General features: G+C 33.7%; 1 protein-coding gene across 1 annotated transcript; it reads right to left on the bottom strand.

The window, feature by feature from the left end:
• Positions 1–227: 227 nt before the first annotated feature.
• On the bottom strand, positions 228–12,784 carry LOC141600802 (protein FAR1-RELATED SEQUENCE 7-like). The gene is made up of 6 exons (XM_074421052.1): positions 12,760–12,784; positions 11,598–11,661; positions 11,362–11,500; positions 10,680–11,099; positions 9,993–10,518; positions 228–700 (listed from the first exon to the last, which is right to left on the bottom strand). The coding sequence occupies exons 1-6, from the start codon at positions 12,782–12,784 to the stop codon at positions 228–230; spliced, it is 1,647 nt and encodes a 548-aa protein (XP_074277153.1).
• Between the last annotated feature and the right edge of the window lie 2,191 nt (positions 12,785–14,975).

Below are 14,975 nucleotides of genomic sequence, written 5' to 3'. Positions count from 1 at the left end.
AACACAATGTTTGGAAATTCAATAAAACAAAGACATTTTGGTCGTATGAGAGTGTAACTCTGATGCTTTGACTGGGTAACTTTATTACTCAAAATTACACCAAAAATAGTTGAAAGTAACGCTGCCATGAGACCAATTCCTAATCCCTCGTTCCAGTGATAACACATCAAAGTTTAAAGTTACACATTCAAAATACAAAAGTTACATTATCACTGTTGTGACGTCTATTATTCTTCTAATTCCAGTTCTTCCTCCTCCTCTCCTTCATCTTCTTCTTGGTCATACGACCCCTCGCACAATGGTGTGTGTGCTAAAAAGGGGTTAGGGCAGTTCTTCTTCCCGTGATTTATCATTCTCTTGCAATTCTTACACTTGCGTTTTGGTTTTCTAGCCAAGGCAAGTGCTTTTGTTTTGGTTAATAACATTCTTTTACCGCTACCCTTGTTTTTTGAATTCTTAGGTGTGAATATCGTCACTACCTCATTGGCCGTACAATGCAGAATTTTCTCCATTTGTTGATTTTTATTCAACACTTCCCCTAACGGTGATAGCATATCCTTAAATCCCCTAATTATAGCGGAGAAGCTTTCAACATCAGTCACACCTTTGCCTCGAAGGAGCCCTACAGTATGATGAACCTCCGACCACATTATTGACATTGCAATGTGTTCTCCATCGATTATTTCCATGTTGTCTGTCCCTTCACCATTACAATTGAAAATCCTTAATCGTAGATACTCTTTCATCTATCTTTTTACATCATAATCGTCAGGTGTAGTCTTCATCCCATTTTCTGAAAAAATCCATATTATATGGCGACATAGGATGCCGGTTCTTTCAAACATTGTACAACTGCAGCTTGTTTTACATGTACCTGGGTCATCAGTTAAGGTTATCATGTAAGTGTGAATGTTACAAACAATGTAAGTGTAAATGTGTTTGTATTAAAGTATATGTAGAATGTAAGTGTAAATGTTATTACATGTAAATGTCTAATGTAAATGTGAATTTAAATGACAACAAGTGATTATATGGAAATTTAAATGAGATTAAATAGAAAGTGTAAATGTGATTATATGGAAAGTGTAAATGTGATGATATTGATAGTGTAAATGTTATATTATGGAAAGTTTAAATGTGATCATATCCAAAGTGTAAATTAAATTACCTGGACTGTATGCAACTTCAAAATTCTTTCCCCTGGACGAATCTTTAACAGTAGTTACCTCAAGTGAAGGAAAAGTAGATTCATATACATACAAACATACTCTTATATGTCGAAATAATTTGTCATAAAATTAATTACGGATTTTATGCATGCAAACAATATAATAAAATAGAGAAGAAATCACCCTTACATTGTAATTTCGGTTCTTATGGGCACAAGTGAGTCCTCCTACTCACTTGTTCTTGAGCTCTCCAAATGGAAGAACAAGGATTCAAGAGTAGAATCCCTCCCAAAAGCATATACCCAAGGAATACATCTTAAAGACTAAAATAATATGATCTAGTATTAAAATTAGTCTTACTTCAAAATATGACACAAAATGTTTTTTGTACTCTCACATATTTCGGTTGAGAGAAGAGGAATTTTGTGATTTATTTCTCTAGAAATCTCATAAGATTGTAGAGAGCATTTGATGAATTTTCTTACACTAGAAAATTAGATGGGAAGATTGAATGAATAATCAAAGAGAAAAGCTCACTTCTCTTTTCATGTGGAGTGGCCAAAATTACCTTGGGTAGAATACCCAATGCATTTCATTATTGCTCTTCTCTAAAAGGTAGGTGTGCAAGGCTACTTATTAGATATGATAATTGTGTTTTCCACTCAAGATAAAAACACAATACATCTCTTACACTCCCTTACCATTTTCGGTTTTTAGACATAAAATGGAGAATCCATTTTATTTTTGTCATTTGTCAAATTTGTCATATGTGACATGTTACATGACATGTCACAATGTAATGTATTTTTAACATATTAAAAATCAACATACTCATAAAATATGTCATTTACAAAATCGACTAGTAATTCGTAATTACTTGTACCAAAAATGTTTCCAAATTATAAACTACAACATTCTGTATTTATAATAATTTATTCATTCCGATTCAATTGTTTCTGTAAACAATAATTTCATCCAAGTAATAAAATAATTCGATTACTTAGACCGTGTCTTATTTAATCACATTTACAATAAGATACGTAAATTATACTCACAAAATCATCCGTCAATTTTAAGCAATTTAATTAACTCGTATCGGTATACGATTAATTAAATAATCAATTAAGAGTATTTCCCTATAGGTATGACCTAAGGGGATCAATCGATCACCACCGTCGCACGACGCAAAATGTCAAACTCTAGTCAACCAATCATTACCGATATGTGTGGACCAGTTGACTTGTAAAATATTACATCCCACATGTATTCTTAAAATGAGATTTAATAATGATATTTAAATCATGTGATCGCACTATTGTTGAGGACACATTTCCCAACAATCTCCCACTTGTCCTCGACAAGTGTGCGTCACCAATTCTCTTGTCCTATTACTATCTCCCACTCAATGCAAGGTGTCTTTCAGGTCGTACTTGCAAGTGATCATATCGAGAGTGGTTTCCTCGATCTGGAGAATAACTGATTGACCGGATTTATCTATCATAGATACATTCCGAGCGTGGCCACGCATTTCCAGTTCATTACTCCTCGAGTGGCCCTGAGATATTGTTATAACCCTGACAAGGGGGTGGACAATTCCTATCGCACTTATTCCCTTCGACTAGCCACAACCATCATAACCCAAAATATGCCCATTTGACCCCATTTACGAAGGTCGTAGTAACACAAATCAAAGTTAATCTGAAACTGTGCCATCTTAGGTGAATAGTCTTTAGTCAAAAGAATCGACTCATTTGAATACTATAGCAGCTCTCGCCACGACCAGGCTATATAAATTTGCCAGAACTCTATAAGCGGTCATAAGGCCCGACAAAACGTTCCTAATAGTCTGCCTATGTGATCGACTAGTCATCTCACATGACTCTATGGCACTTGAACTTGCCATCAATCGCATCACACTTTAGTCACTTCGAGATGTCACCTCATACAAGTAACTATGGGCAAATACAATGTTAATCCGTGTTCACTTTAACGGGGTTCAATTGTCTCCACAACCCATTTGGATGTAACAAAGTATAATAAAAGAGTTTTAAAATAAAACTCGAACGACAAATACGATTATCACACATGAATAGTCAATGCTTGATTACTATTTCATGTTCTATAATCTAATTTGATCTTGTATGTAGTTGTTCATTTCAATTCAATTGAAATGACATGACTCATCATGTTTAGCCTTTGAGAAGGCTTTGATTAGTAGGTTTTATCAATTTCTTGTACCTTACTCAACCTTACTACATACTCGTTTTCCTTTGTAATGTATACATTTGCATTACAAAACTTTCTGAGTACGTGTCGAGATCCAATCAAGACATAAGCCCTCTAGCCTAAGAATAGCTCCCACTGTTTTCACGGTGTGCGGGACTCATCCTTCTTACACATCTCATGATCGCAAGTGTACTCAATTTCCGTTATAAATATCTCTCATTGTTCTTTATTGCCTAGAACGATTCTAGAAAATCTACTTCTTAATTAACATTGCCACAATGGTATCTTAACCATCCTAATGTGTTTTGATTATGGTTTTGTCGGAAACCATGCGCAATCTCAATTGTCAATTGTCACTTGTGTAACACCCTTACACAATATTGCATCATAAACACTTTGCTTTACTTCCTTAATGCTTCTGCATGCACTTAAGGGTAATCTTTATAGCTTACTTGGTAAAGATTACTTAAATTCGATTTTGAAAACAATTCATCATACTCAAAGTATATGAAGTGTTCTACATCATTTTCTATTTAATTGATTTGATAGCGGAAGCAAATGGAATCAATCAAATATGTTCAATTTAATTGAACTAGTCATGAATCTTATCAACATAAGACTTCTTATTGACGCTAATATCATGTGAATTTATCTTCATAAATCTGGATATTAAAGATGTATTGTAATACTCCAAAAGTCTTAAATCATTCCTAATGATCAATATGTCATCCACATATCGGACTAATTAAAAATTCCGTAACTCCCACTAAACTTCATGTATAAACACAACTTCTCGACTTATCGAGAAATGTTTTATCACATGATAAAAATGTTGATTCTAACTCATTGATGTCCTACTTAAGACCCTCTCTTAAGTTTCACATTATCTTAGGATTGCAAGAATCTACTAAACTCATGATATGTATTGAATACATTCCTTCTATTGAAGAAGTGGGTTTTAGATTCACTTGTTATGTATTTCATAACCTCATAATGAAACACAATCCCTAAGAAGATCCAAATAGACTTAAGCATTTCAATTAGTGCAAAACCCTTTGCAACCAATATTGCTTTGAAATCTCTCTTTATTAGTACAAAACAATTTGTCACTAATCAAGCCCTTTTGTTTCGGATTTTCATGGCTCTGAGCCTTGTATTGAGTTGTGACTTAAACACTCCTATGTAAGTCATATGTTCATTACTTTCTAGAAGTAATCAACTTGAATCAACCAATTTCTTTTGTAAGTTATAATCTCTTTACTTTCTTAAAAGTAGCATGAATTCATCATTTTTAACAAGTGACGAATTTAACCTCCTAGGTTTTTAAAGAAACAATATTTTACACAAAACGTCTCATGTAGCCAAGAAAGACCAGTTTCTTGCGACATAACATTCTCTGTGGCATTCATTGTGGCTCTTGAAAAATTTCTCCCACTCTGTCTTCCAAAAATAAACTTGTATTTTAGAAAGACAGTTTCATGAGCCGCAAACCCGTCGTGCTCGTGGTAATTGCAAGGGAAAAATGAGCATTTGTTTCTTGTGAAAAACTTACAACCATGGTACCCTTACCATTTCATATCTCATATGATTCGATTTAGTGGAAAAATAATTTAGACAAAATGATAAAATCCCCAAAAGGATCAAGTAACTCAAAGTAACTTGATTGAAAACCAAACCATATCGAATAGCGTTTGAATTCTTATCCAATCATACATTATCCCATAATGCGTGTTAAGAGAGATTAATTTGTGATACTATATCACAATTCATTTGGCTTATATCAAAGTCTTCACTTTGATAATCCCATCACGACTAAATCGTGATTCCTTGAACTCTTTGAAATTCTTCAAAGATTTCTCTATTTACCTTATTAAGTGAACATATTAGTGTCGACTTAAATCGTTGGTAAAAGATAATGATCAACCTATTTTGGATAGATGATTTACAACCTCGATCTCCTTTTCTACCAAAAGGCACGAGACATCTTGCTTTAAATACAAGATACGCATATACCATTAACAATCTAATGGTTTCAAGAGTACTCGATAACTCTTTGCGTTCATCATTCCAAAATTTAAGGTTTAATCTTGGGTTACCAATTTGAATCTTACATCATCTACATGATATATCATTCTAGTTTGGTTTAGAATATAATCACCTTGATCATGGGCTAGCCATACATCAAATCGTGGTGTATAGGGTCACATAAGTGAAAACCTCTTTTGTATATTAACAAGTTTATATTCTTATTTAGAGTTTATGCACTTAATAGTCAAAATTAAGTACAACTTTAAATCCAAAAACTAGATTGAGTATACAATTACTCTATCTCTCGATATTATTGTTGCTAGTCGTCATATTCTAATCATTCTATGTATCAAGTACAATGATGAAAACCTCCATTGGTTTCTAATATTGACGAAGTAGTACTAGCAAAATTTTATGTTTAATCAAATAAACATTTTAAAGAAGTAGGTTCAATTAGATGTCCCACAACTAACTTGTTGATACTTCAATAATTTGGGGTAGTTTCCTTTCTCGTGTCTAACATTTAATACAATGGAAACTTTATCGTTCGGGATTGATAGGTTTAGTATCGTCATTCTCAACAACTTTACCTTTAACATTACCTTGTATCAATTCCATTATAATCTTTACTTCTTGAACCTCGTCCTCATCTTAACGGTTTAAGAGAATGCTCCCACTCATTTCAATGAGTCTTTGCTTTGAGAAGCAAAATTGAATTCATGAAGATTACTCTTCATTTGTTCGTTTTAGTCTTAAAACTTTTATTGAAGTGGTTGCGTTATTTTGGTCAATTACGAATTCTGAAAATAAAATCACCAAAACAATTTATCGCTTCAAGGTACTTAATTCAATTAAGCATATGAAACATAGTCCATTGTAAGTAGAAGTGTTAGTCAAGAATCAAAAACCTGTTTGATAATGAATAACTTTAATCTATACTCTTTACAAGAGATCCTTAGCAATGGTTCGTTTGAGGTTTTAGAAGCAAATTCAAATTTTGTCTTTAGTTACGATGTTTTAATGGAGATTTGTATCAAAATCAAAATGATATCGTATATGAATTGTGGTAAAGAAATAGAACAATATAAAAATGGAATAGTGGAAAACTTAACATTTATCGTTATATTAATACTTGTAAACAAGTATAGCATTTACATAGTGACCTCTACCCAACTATGATAAATGATTCCAAGATCCAAATTCATATTAACTTGGGCACGGGGTAGCCGATGAAACCCTTATCAATATAACTCGGTGGATTAACTCTTTAATCGATTCTACTTTTAGAACTCTCGGTCGATAAAATTACTCTAATATTTATCTATAGCCCAAAACACATCAACAAGGGCACGGGGTAGCCGATGAAACCCTTATCAATTACTTTTGTTGAGTTCAATCCAAATTTCGAATAAATGTGTCCATTATCCAAACCCACATTAACTTAGGCACGGGGTAGCCGATGAAACCCTCATCAACATGAATTCGGTGGATTAACATTTATCACCCACTTCCCCTACGTAACAAGGTTTGTACCCCGGGGTAGCCGAGTGCACTCCCTCGCGAAATAGGTTTTCATGGTTTCTACTATTTGGAAAGGCTATGTCTCAATTGATTGTTTTAGCGAGAGGTCATGTCAATTTATTATCTATCACGTTTTAAGTGAACTAAAGCGGTGAACTACGATAATTCTAATTGACACGGTCGATGAACTCGATAAAATAACAATGCATGTTTAGTTATGGCGATTTAGCGATGCATGTGACATAAAATAAAATGCAAGCATAAAATAAATAAATCCTAGTATGGCCTTTCCTAAAATAGAAAAACTATTTAACTATTACATATTCGGAAACCAACTCCATTGGTCCCTTGAACTTCGGTTGTGGCACGCATCTCGAGGTAACATCGTCTTTATGTATCACCACTCTTGAAGAAATCCGTCTTTGGGAACTCCGGAATGAATAAAATTACATAACAAATTACATAATTTCCTATTATACATTTGTAACTAAAATAAAATAAATCTATTAAATTACAAAACGGTGATACGAGATCACAATAAAAAATTACAACCGAATCGATGTTCCCATACATTTCGGGAAATACCAATTAAAATCTAAGGCCATACTAAGTAAAATTACATAATTCAAAAATTACATAAATTAAAATTATGACAATCATAAAGAAAATGCAGCATTATAATATGTAAGAACATGCTCAATTTTATGCTAAATCGCCTTTAATTAGCCAATATCGTATATTACTCGGTTTTTACGGATTTGCGTGATTTCAACATTTTATAATCACAAAAATGCATAAACTCATATTTATGCATAAGTTAATTACCCTAACCTCTTAGGACTCAAAATATAGTCTTCACTAATAATTTGACCATAATTAACCCATATATACAAAATTGTTCATAAATGGACCAAAAATACAAAAATAAGCCATTAAACTTCAAATAAATCACAAAATTTCAAATAAATTCAAAATTTGAAATTTAAATTCATGAACATTCTGGAAAAATTCCATGACACTCACAATGTTCAAAATCTTAGGTTAAAAATTTCGAAAATTTTCCGGAAAAACAATGTTGCGGTTTATTGATTTTTAATAAAATAATCATAAAAATATGGAAAAATTATTTTCACTAACTTTTCATTTTTAGATCTGAAAAATATAATAAAATGCAACATTAGACGTTTTTCTTAAGTCATAGAGTATGTTTTATTAATTTTCAACTAATAATGTCACTATTTATGCTATTTTTCTTCAAAAATCCATAAATCATGCAAAAAGACTTCTTTATAGCCAATTATTTTACACACATCTTGTAAAATTGCATGTGACAACATATTAATTTTCTATGACCAGATTCGAAATTTAATTCATATTAACCTATTTTACACTTAAATCCGAATTTAATAATGAGAAATTCATTTTTCGAGCATAACAAGTCCAAAAATTATGAAAATTTACAGGTTATCTCAAAATAATATATGTAACAACATATCCAAAAACCAAGTGAAAACTCGAAGTATAGCTAATTTTAGACCAAAAATGACATTTTTACTTATAAAATCACATTTAAATGCCATTATTGTAAATTATGAACAATAAAAATCCGAAAAATTAACCAAAATATCCTAAAACATTTTAGGACCAGAAATATTAACATGCATGTAATAATTTCGTGATATATCATAATAACACAAATTTTACAAGTTTTATTTGTTATTCTTATAACTCGGAAAAACTTTTAACCAATTTGCATGCAAAAAACCGTGGCTCTTGATACCGATTGAAGGAAAAGTAGATTCATACACATACAAACATACTCTTATATGTCGAAATAATTTGTCATAAAATTAATTACGGATTTTATGCATGCAAACAATATAATAAAATAGAGAAGAAATCACCCTTACATTGTAATTTCGGTTCTTATGGGCACAAGTGAGTCCTCCTACTCACTTGTTCTTGAGCTCTCCAAATGGAAGAACAAGGATTCAAGAGTAGAATCCCTCCCAAAAGCATATACCCAAGGAATACATCTTAAAGACTAAAATAATATGATCTAGTATTAAAATTAGTCTTACTTAAAAATATGACACAAAATGTTTTTTGTACTCTCACATATTTCGGTTGAGAGAAGAGGAATTTTGTGATTTATTTCTCTAGAAATCTCATAAGATTGTAGAGAGCATTTGATGAATTTTCTTACACTAGAAAATTAGATGGGAAGATTGAATGAATAATCAAAGAGAAAAGCTCACTTCTCTTTTCATGTGGAGTGGCCAAAATTACCTTGGGTAGAATACCCAATGCATTTCATTATTGCTCTTCTCTAAAAGGTAGGTGTGCAAGGCTACTTATTAGATATGATAATTGTGTTTTCCACTCAAGATAAAAACACAATACATCTCTTACACTCCCTTACCATTTTCGGTTTTTAGACATAAAATGGAGAATCCATTTTATTTTTGTCATTTGTCAAATTTGTCATATGTGACATGTTACATGACATGTCACAATGTAATGTATTTTTAACATATTAAAAATCAACATACTCATAAAATATGTCATTTACAAAATCGACTAGTAATTCGTAATTACTTGTACCAAAAATGTTTCCAAATTATAAACTACAACATTCTGTATTTATAATAATTTATTCATTCCGATTCAATTGTTTCTGTAAACAATAATTTCATCCAAGTAATAAAATAATTCGATTACTTAGACCGTGTCTTATTTAATCACATTTACAATAAGATACGTAAATTATACTCACAAAATCATCCGTCAATTTTAAGCAATTTAATTAACTCGTATCGGTATACGATTAATTAAATAATCAATTAAGAGTATTTCCCTATAGGTATGACCTAAGGGGATCAACTGATCACCACCGTCGCACGACAGTAATGTCAAACTCTAGTCAGCCAATCATTACCGATATGTGTGGACCAGTTGACTTGTAAAATACTACATCCCACATGTATTCTTAAAATGAGATTTAATAATGATATTTAAATCATGTGATCGCACTATTGTTGAGGACACATTTCCCAACATCTAGCTCGTCTCTCTCAGTGAAACCTCCTATTCTACATGTATCAATTGAGTATATGGCCTCCTCCGTGAAGGTGTAGAAAGCTGAATAGGTGTACACCTTTGCACCATGACTCTCTAACGCTAGATGTGTTGACGTCTTCAGGGACGAGTGCTTATCAATGTTGTCAAGCTGCTTTTGTGTATGTCTTTGTTTGTCCATAGCGCTCTCAAAACGCATCCAAAACTTAACCAATGTTCCTGACTTATGCTCAAACCTCTTAAAAAAGCTATTTTCGCTCTCTGATCTTTGTGTCCTCCTCATAACAGACGCCATCTTCAAGTCTCTGCAATGTGCCATCACCCACTGTCCCCTTATAGCACACGTGTCCGCAAACCAATCATTGGTATCAATACCATGCTCTTGAATAATTTGCTCCCAGATAGCATCGAATTCTGCTGGTTCAAGCTCCTCATCCCATATAATGTCATTAAGTTTCCCCATGAAGTCAGAATAATCACTCCTAGAGGCACCAAACTTCATGGGCACTTTGTTCATTATATGACACATACAAAACCGATGCCGCGCTTTTTTGAAAACAAGAGGGACAGGTTTGATAATACCCAGGTCATGATCTGTAGTTATGTACTCGGGTTCCTTCCCCCCCCCCCCATTGTATGTAAAAACTGGCAAAAAACCCAATTAAATGACTCATAATCATCCCTTGCAATTAGAGCCCCACAAAACGTTACTGATCGTTGATGGTGATCCACACCAGTGAACGATGTGAAAACCATAGAATAATTATTTATCGAGTAAGTTCGGTCGAATGACATCGCATCACCAAATATCTTGTAGTTCTCTCTGGCAGTACTGTCCGCCCATATAGCCTTATGTAGGCTGCCATCATCGTCAATATCATAGTCAAAGTAGAAACCTATTCTTGTTTCAGTCATTTCCTTAAAATGGTCTACGAACAACTGACGATCACGTTCGTGAATGAAACATTTAACATCCCTATGGAAGTTATTAAAATCATTTAAGCTTGCTTCAATGTTTTCGAATACATTCACGTGTTCTTTGCAGATTTTGTAGGTCCTTGTTTCTCCTATCTTTATCTGTCAATTAATAACAAATATGACATATATAACGTGAATGGATTTATTGAATTAGTATTGACAGTGATGATATAATACTAACCCTTGAGTTCTAAACGATTATCATCATGAGATAATTTGTTATGTTGCGCGACAATTTCTAGAACTCTCTGTCCTTAAGTGAGATAAGCTCGTGATTGTGACCCTCATAGAATCGGTCAATTAATAGAACACCATTCTTCATATATAGTCTTATCCTCGATTTACACCCCACTCTAGTGACTCTGGTTCTCCTCTGTGAATTCTCTCCAACTAGTCCGTCACTCTGATCTTTATTTGCCGCCTTGTGAGCGAAACCTTCTCGATTCCAAACAACAAGCTTTGACTTTATCTCTCCGTCATGCCACTTTTGCGTTGTGTACCTACGCACATCAAACACACAAGCAATGACATATATCTTATAAAATGTTACCGCATCCTCAATCCCCCCCAAACTCCTGCCCGATGTACGGTGTAAACCTCTTTTCAACCTCCGTGCACAATTCCTGTTTGTCAGGCTGCACTCCATTTTTGTTTAGTGAATCTGTAAATAGGACATGTCAATACAGTTCACATAGTGTATATGTTAAATATGAAGTGTAAATGTTTTAAGATATAAAGTGTAGGTGTAAATGTCATCAGATAATGAAGTGTAAGTGTGAATGTTTTTAAACAATCTATTTATCTGAGAGTGTAAATGTAAAGAGAAGTAAAGTGTAAATGTCAAATGCAAGTGTAAATGTTTTCAGATATGAAGTGTAAGTGTGAATGTTTTTAACCAATCCATTTATCTGAGAGTGTAAATGTAAAGAGAAGCAAAGTGTAAATGTCAAATGAAAGTTTAAATGTTTTCAGATATGAAGTGTAAGTGTGATTGCTGGCAGAAGTGCAAGTGTAAATGTCCCAAAGTGTAAGTGTAAATGTCATAAAAAATGTTGTGTAAGTGTGATGTTCTAAAAGTGTAATGAGCAATATTAGTGTAAATGTCATTAGATGTGAAATGTAAATGAGCAATTATCAATTTTTTAAATATTTCATTAACAATGTAAGTGTAAATGATGGCAGATTTGAATTTTGATTGTGATGGCCTTTAATTTGCATAGTCTAATATGTACAATTTTGATTATGAAAAATAATCATAAGTGAAATCTGGAACAATCAAAACTGGAGCAATTTTAAAAATGCAATAGTGATATTATTTGTACAATCTTCATATGAAAATGGTGAATGTAAACTATAAATCAAATGCAAGTGCCAGTGTAAATGTAAATGTTACAATAAGGACAGTGTAAATGTGGTGGTCTGAAAGTGTAAATGTCAAACATAAGTGTAAATTTTGTCAGAATTGAAACTTGCATAGTCTAATACGTTCAAAACTAGAACAATCTAAATTCAGTTTCATATAAAAAATCGATACTCAAAACTGAAATCTAATCTTCATTTAAAACTCAGCATTAAATTTCAAAAGTGTAACTGTGAATTATTCTTTCAAAAGTAATGATAAGATACATTCAACTGAAAATATGAAAACGGTGACTGAAAATAATAAATAAAATGAAGAAATACCATGACATGCAGATTATACATTCAACTGAAAATATGAAAATGGTGACTGAAAACAATAAATAAAATGAAGAAATACCATTGATGCCATCTATTATCTGCATTTCTGTGATGATTTGCAGGTTTTAGAGAGAATTGTAGCTGAATTTTGAGCGTCGAATAGAGATACACAGCTTTAGAGAGAAGAATAGTAGATAGAAGGTGGATGAAGAAGTGTGTCAAGAAAAGGAATTAGGTTGGTTTTGATAGATAGTACAGAGGATATAGAGATTATCCCGGCAGTCCATTACTTGGGAAGAACAATAATCAGACAAATTGTTCCTCTTTCCTATCTAAGCTTTTCCCTTTTTTTTCCACCTATATTTTGTAAACAATCTCAACCTTAGATGTTGTCCATCTAAAGGTCCTTATAAGGACTTAAGGACTCAAAAGATGCAATGGACTCATAAGAACTCCTCTCTCTCTCTATCTCTCTCTCTCTCTCTCTCTCTCTCTCTCTCTCTATATATATATATATATATATATATATATATATTCGGGATCCTATAGGAACCATGGAGATAATGAGAACCATTAGAACCACTTAATAACCATTTGATCAAGCTTATTATTCATAATGAGATGAACAGTCAAAGAATTGACTTCCTATACGCGTTTGTCATTTTTTCATATTCCATTTCTCACTCATTTTTCTTTCTCTCTCTTCGACAATCATCTTCTCCGATCATGCTCTCCGATCATCTCCTCCGTTTTTCACAGTTCTCCGATTATCTTCGCCGATTCTCACGATTTTTCGATTATCTTCTCCGAAATTAGGGTTCAAGTTTTTCATCACCACTAACGTTTGTTCATACGCTATCCTTCAAATTAAGGTAACATGTTTCTCAAATTAATGGCGATTCCACTCTAATTTGTTCATACATGTATTTTTCTTCCGAGATTCATCAATTTCTGTCAAGCTATTAACCCTAATTTCTAGTAATTTCCCTAATTAAGGTCATTCATTGTTCTTCTATGACGAATTCTTAGATTTCTAGTCTTATTTTCGATTGTATGTTCGAGTTTTTGTTCTAGGTTTTCAAAATTGCAAAATTTAGACGATATATGGATAGTAAATTATCTATATTGCTACGTATTAGTGTAGCATGATAATCAGATTGTGTCACCAATTCACATTGAATTCATTTTGTAAAAAAATTGTACATTGTTCGAGTCTTTGTGCTGTAGCACCAAATTGTGTCCAGAGTCAAGACTATGCATTTGGTCGGACTATCGTTTTCGGTTACTTGTCGATAGGAGCACCTAGACCCAAAAAATATTTATGACTTCACAAACTACTCTACTATTAGTAAAGAGGTAAGCAAAGGTTGGATCCCAAGGGATGGGTATTGATGTAGGATTTTCTATTGCAAGTAGTGGTGTCTAAGGGTGTCACAATTTGGGTTGAGATAAGAAGATCACTAGTGTAACACCCCTAAATTCCGAGGAGCCTTAACCAGACCTTCCTTAGCATTTAAGGGCATTACCATCTCGGTTGCCCGAGGAAAGTAATCATCAAAAGTCGATAAAAGAACAATTATAGTTAAATTTACAAATGTTACAACCGACTAATAAAATAAAGATACAACTCGTCAGCTACACGCTATCACTATCAAAACTCGTGAGGACTCATCCCCGACAGGACTCCAGCTATCAACCACATCAACACCTGCCAAGACCGACTGCTCACCATAAGGGATCACGGCAGACACATAAACAAACAAAACAACCACACAAGGTCAGCAACTGAGACAAGACATAACGAAACCAACAAAAATTACCAACACAACACAAACACAACCAGTCACACACAATCACACCCACTCCAATCAATCTCCGTCACCGGTTGTCCACTGGAACAGTCCTGCCAGTGGGGGACCGCAGCCGTTGTCACCTATGCCCCGCTCATCATACCGAGCGATAACCCTGTCCCATTAATGTGCACATCCCCTCCCGTGGTGGGTTCCACGGAGGGCGAAACTAGGGCGTGAAGCCACTCCCGCAAGTGACTCCACTCAGCCGAGGACGCACCTCGAGAACCAGAGACAATCAATCACAGACAGCTGCAATACAACACCAACCAACAAACTGTATACACCAACCGATTACCGCATATACGCTACAACATAACAACAACACAACAACCACGACACAACAACCGACACACTAGACCATCCACAGGAACTGAGTAGGCGAACCTACCTTTAAGCGACTGCAACGATTCCATGCCCACACACGCAAGACCCAGCAATCAAG

The sequence above is a fragment of the Silene latifolia genome, chromosome 9, assembly GCF_048544455.1.
Source record: "Silene latifolia isolate original U9 population chromosome 9, ASM4854445v1, whole genome shotgun sequence".
NCBI classification, from domain to species: Eukaryota; Viridiplantae; Streptophyta; class Magnoliopsida; order Caryophyllales; family Caryophyllaceae; genus Silene; species Silene latifolia.
This window is presented reverse-complemented; position numbering and strand designations above follow the sequence as displayed.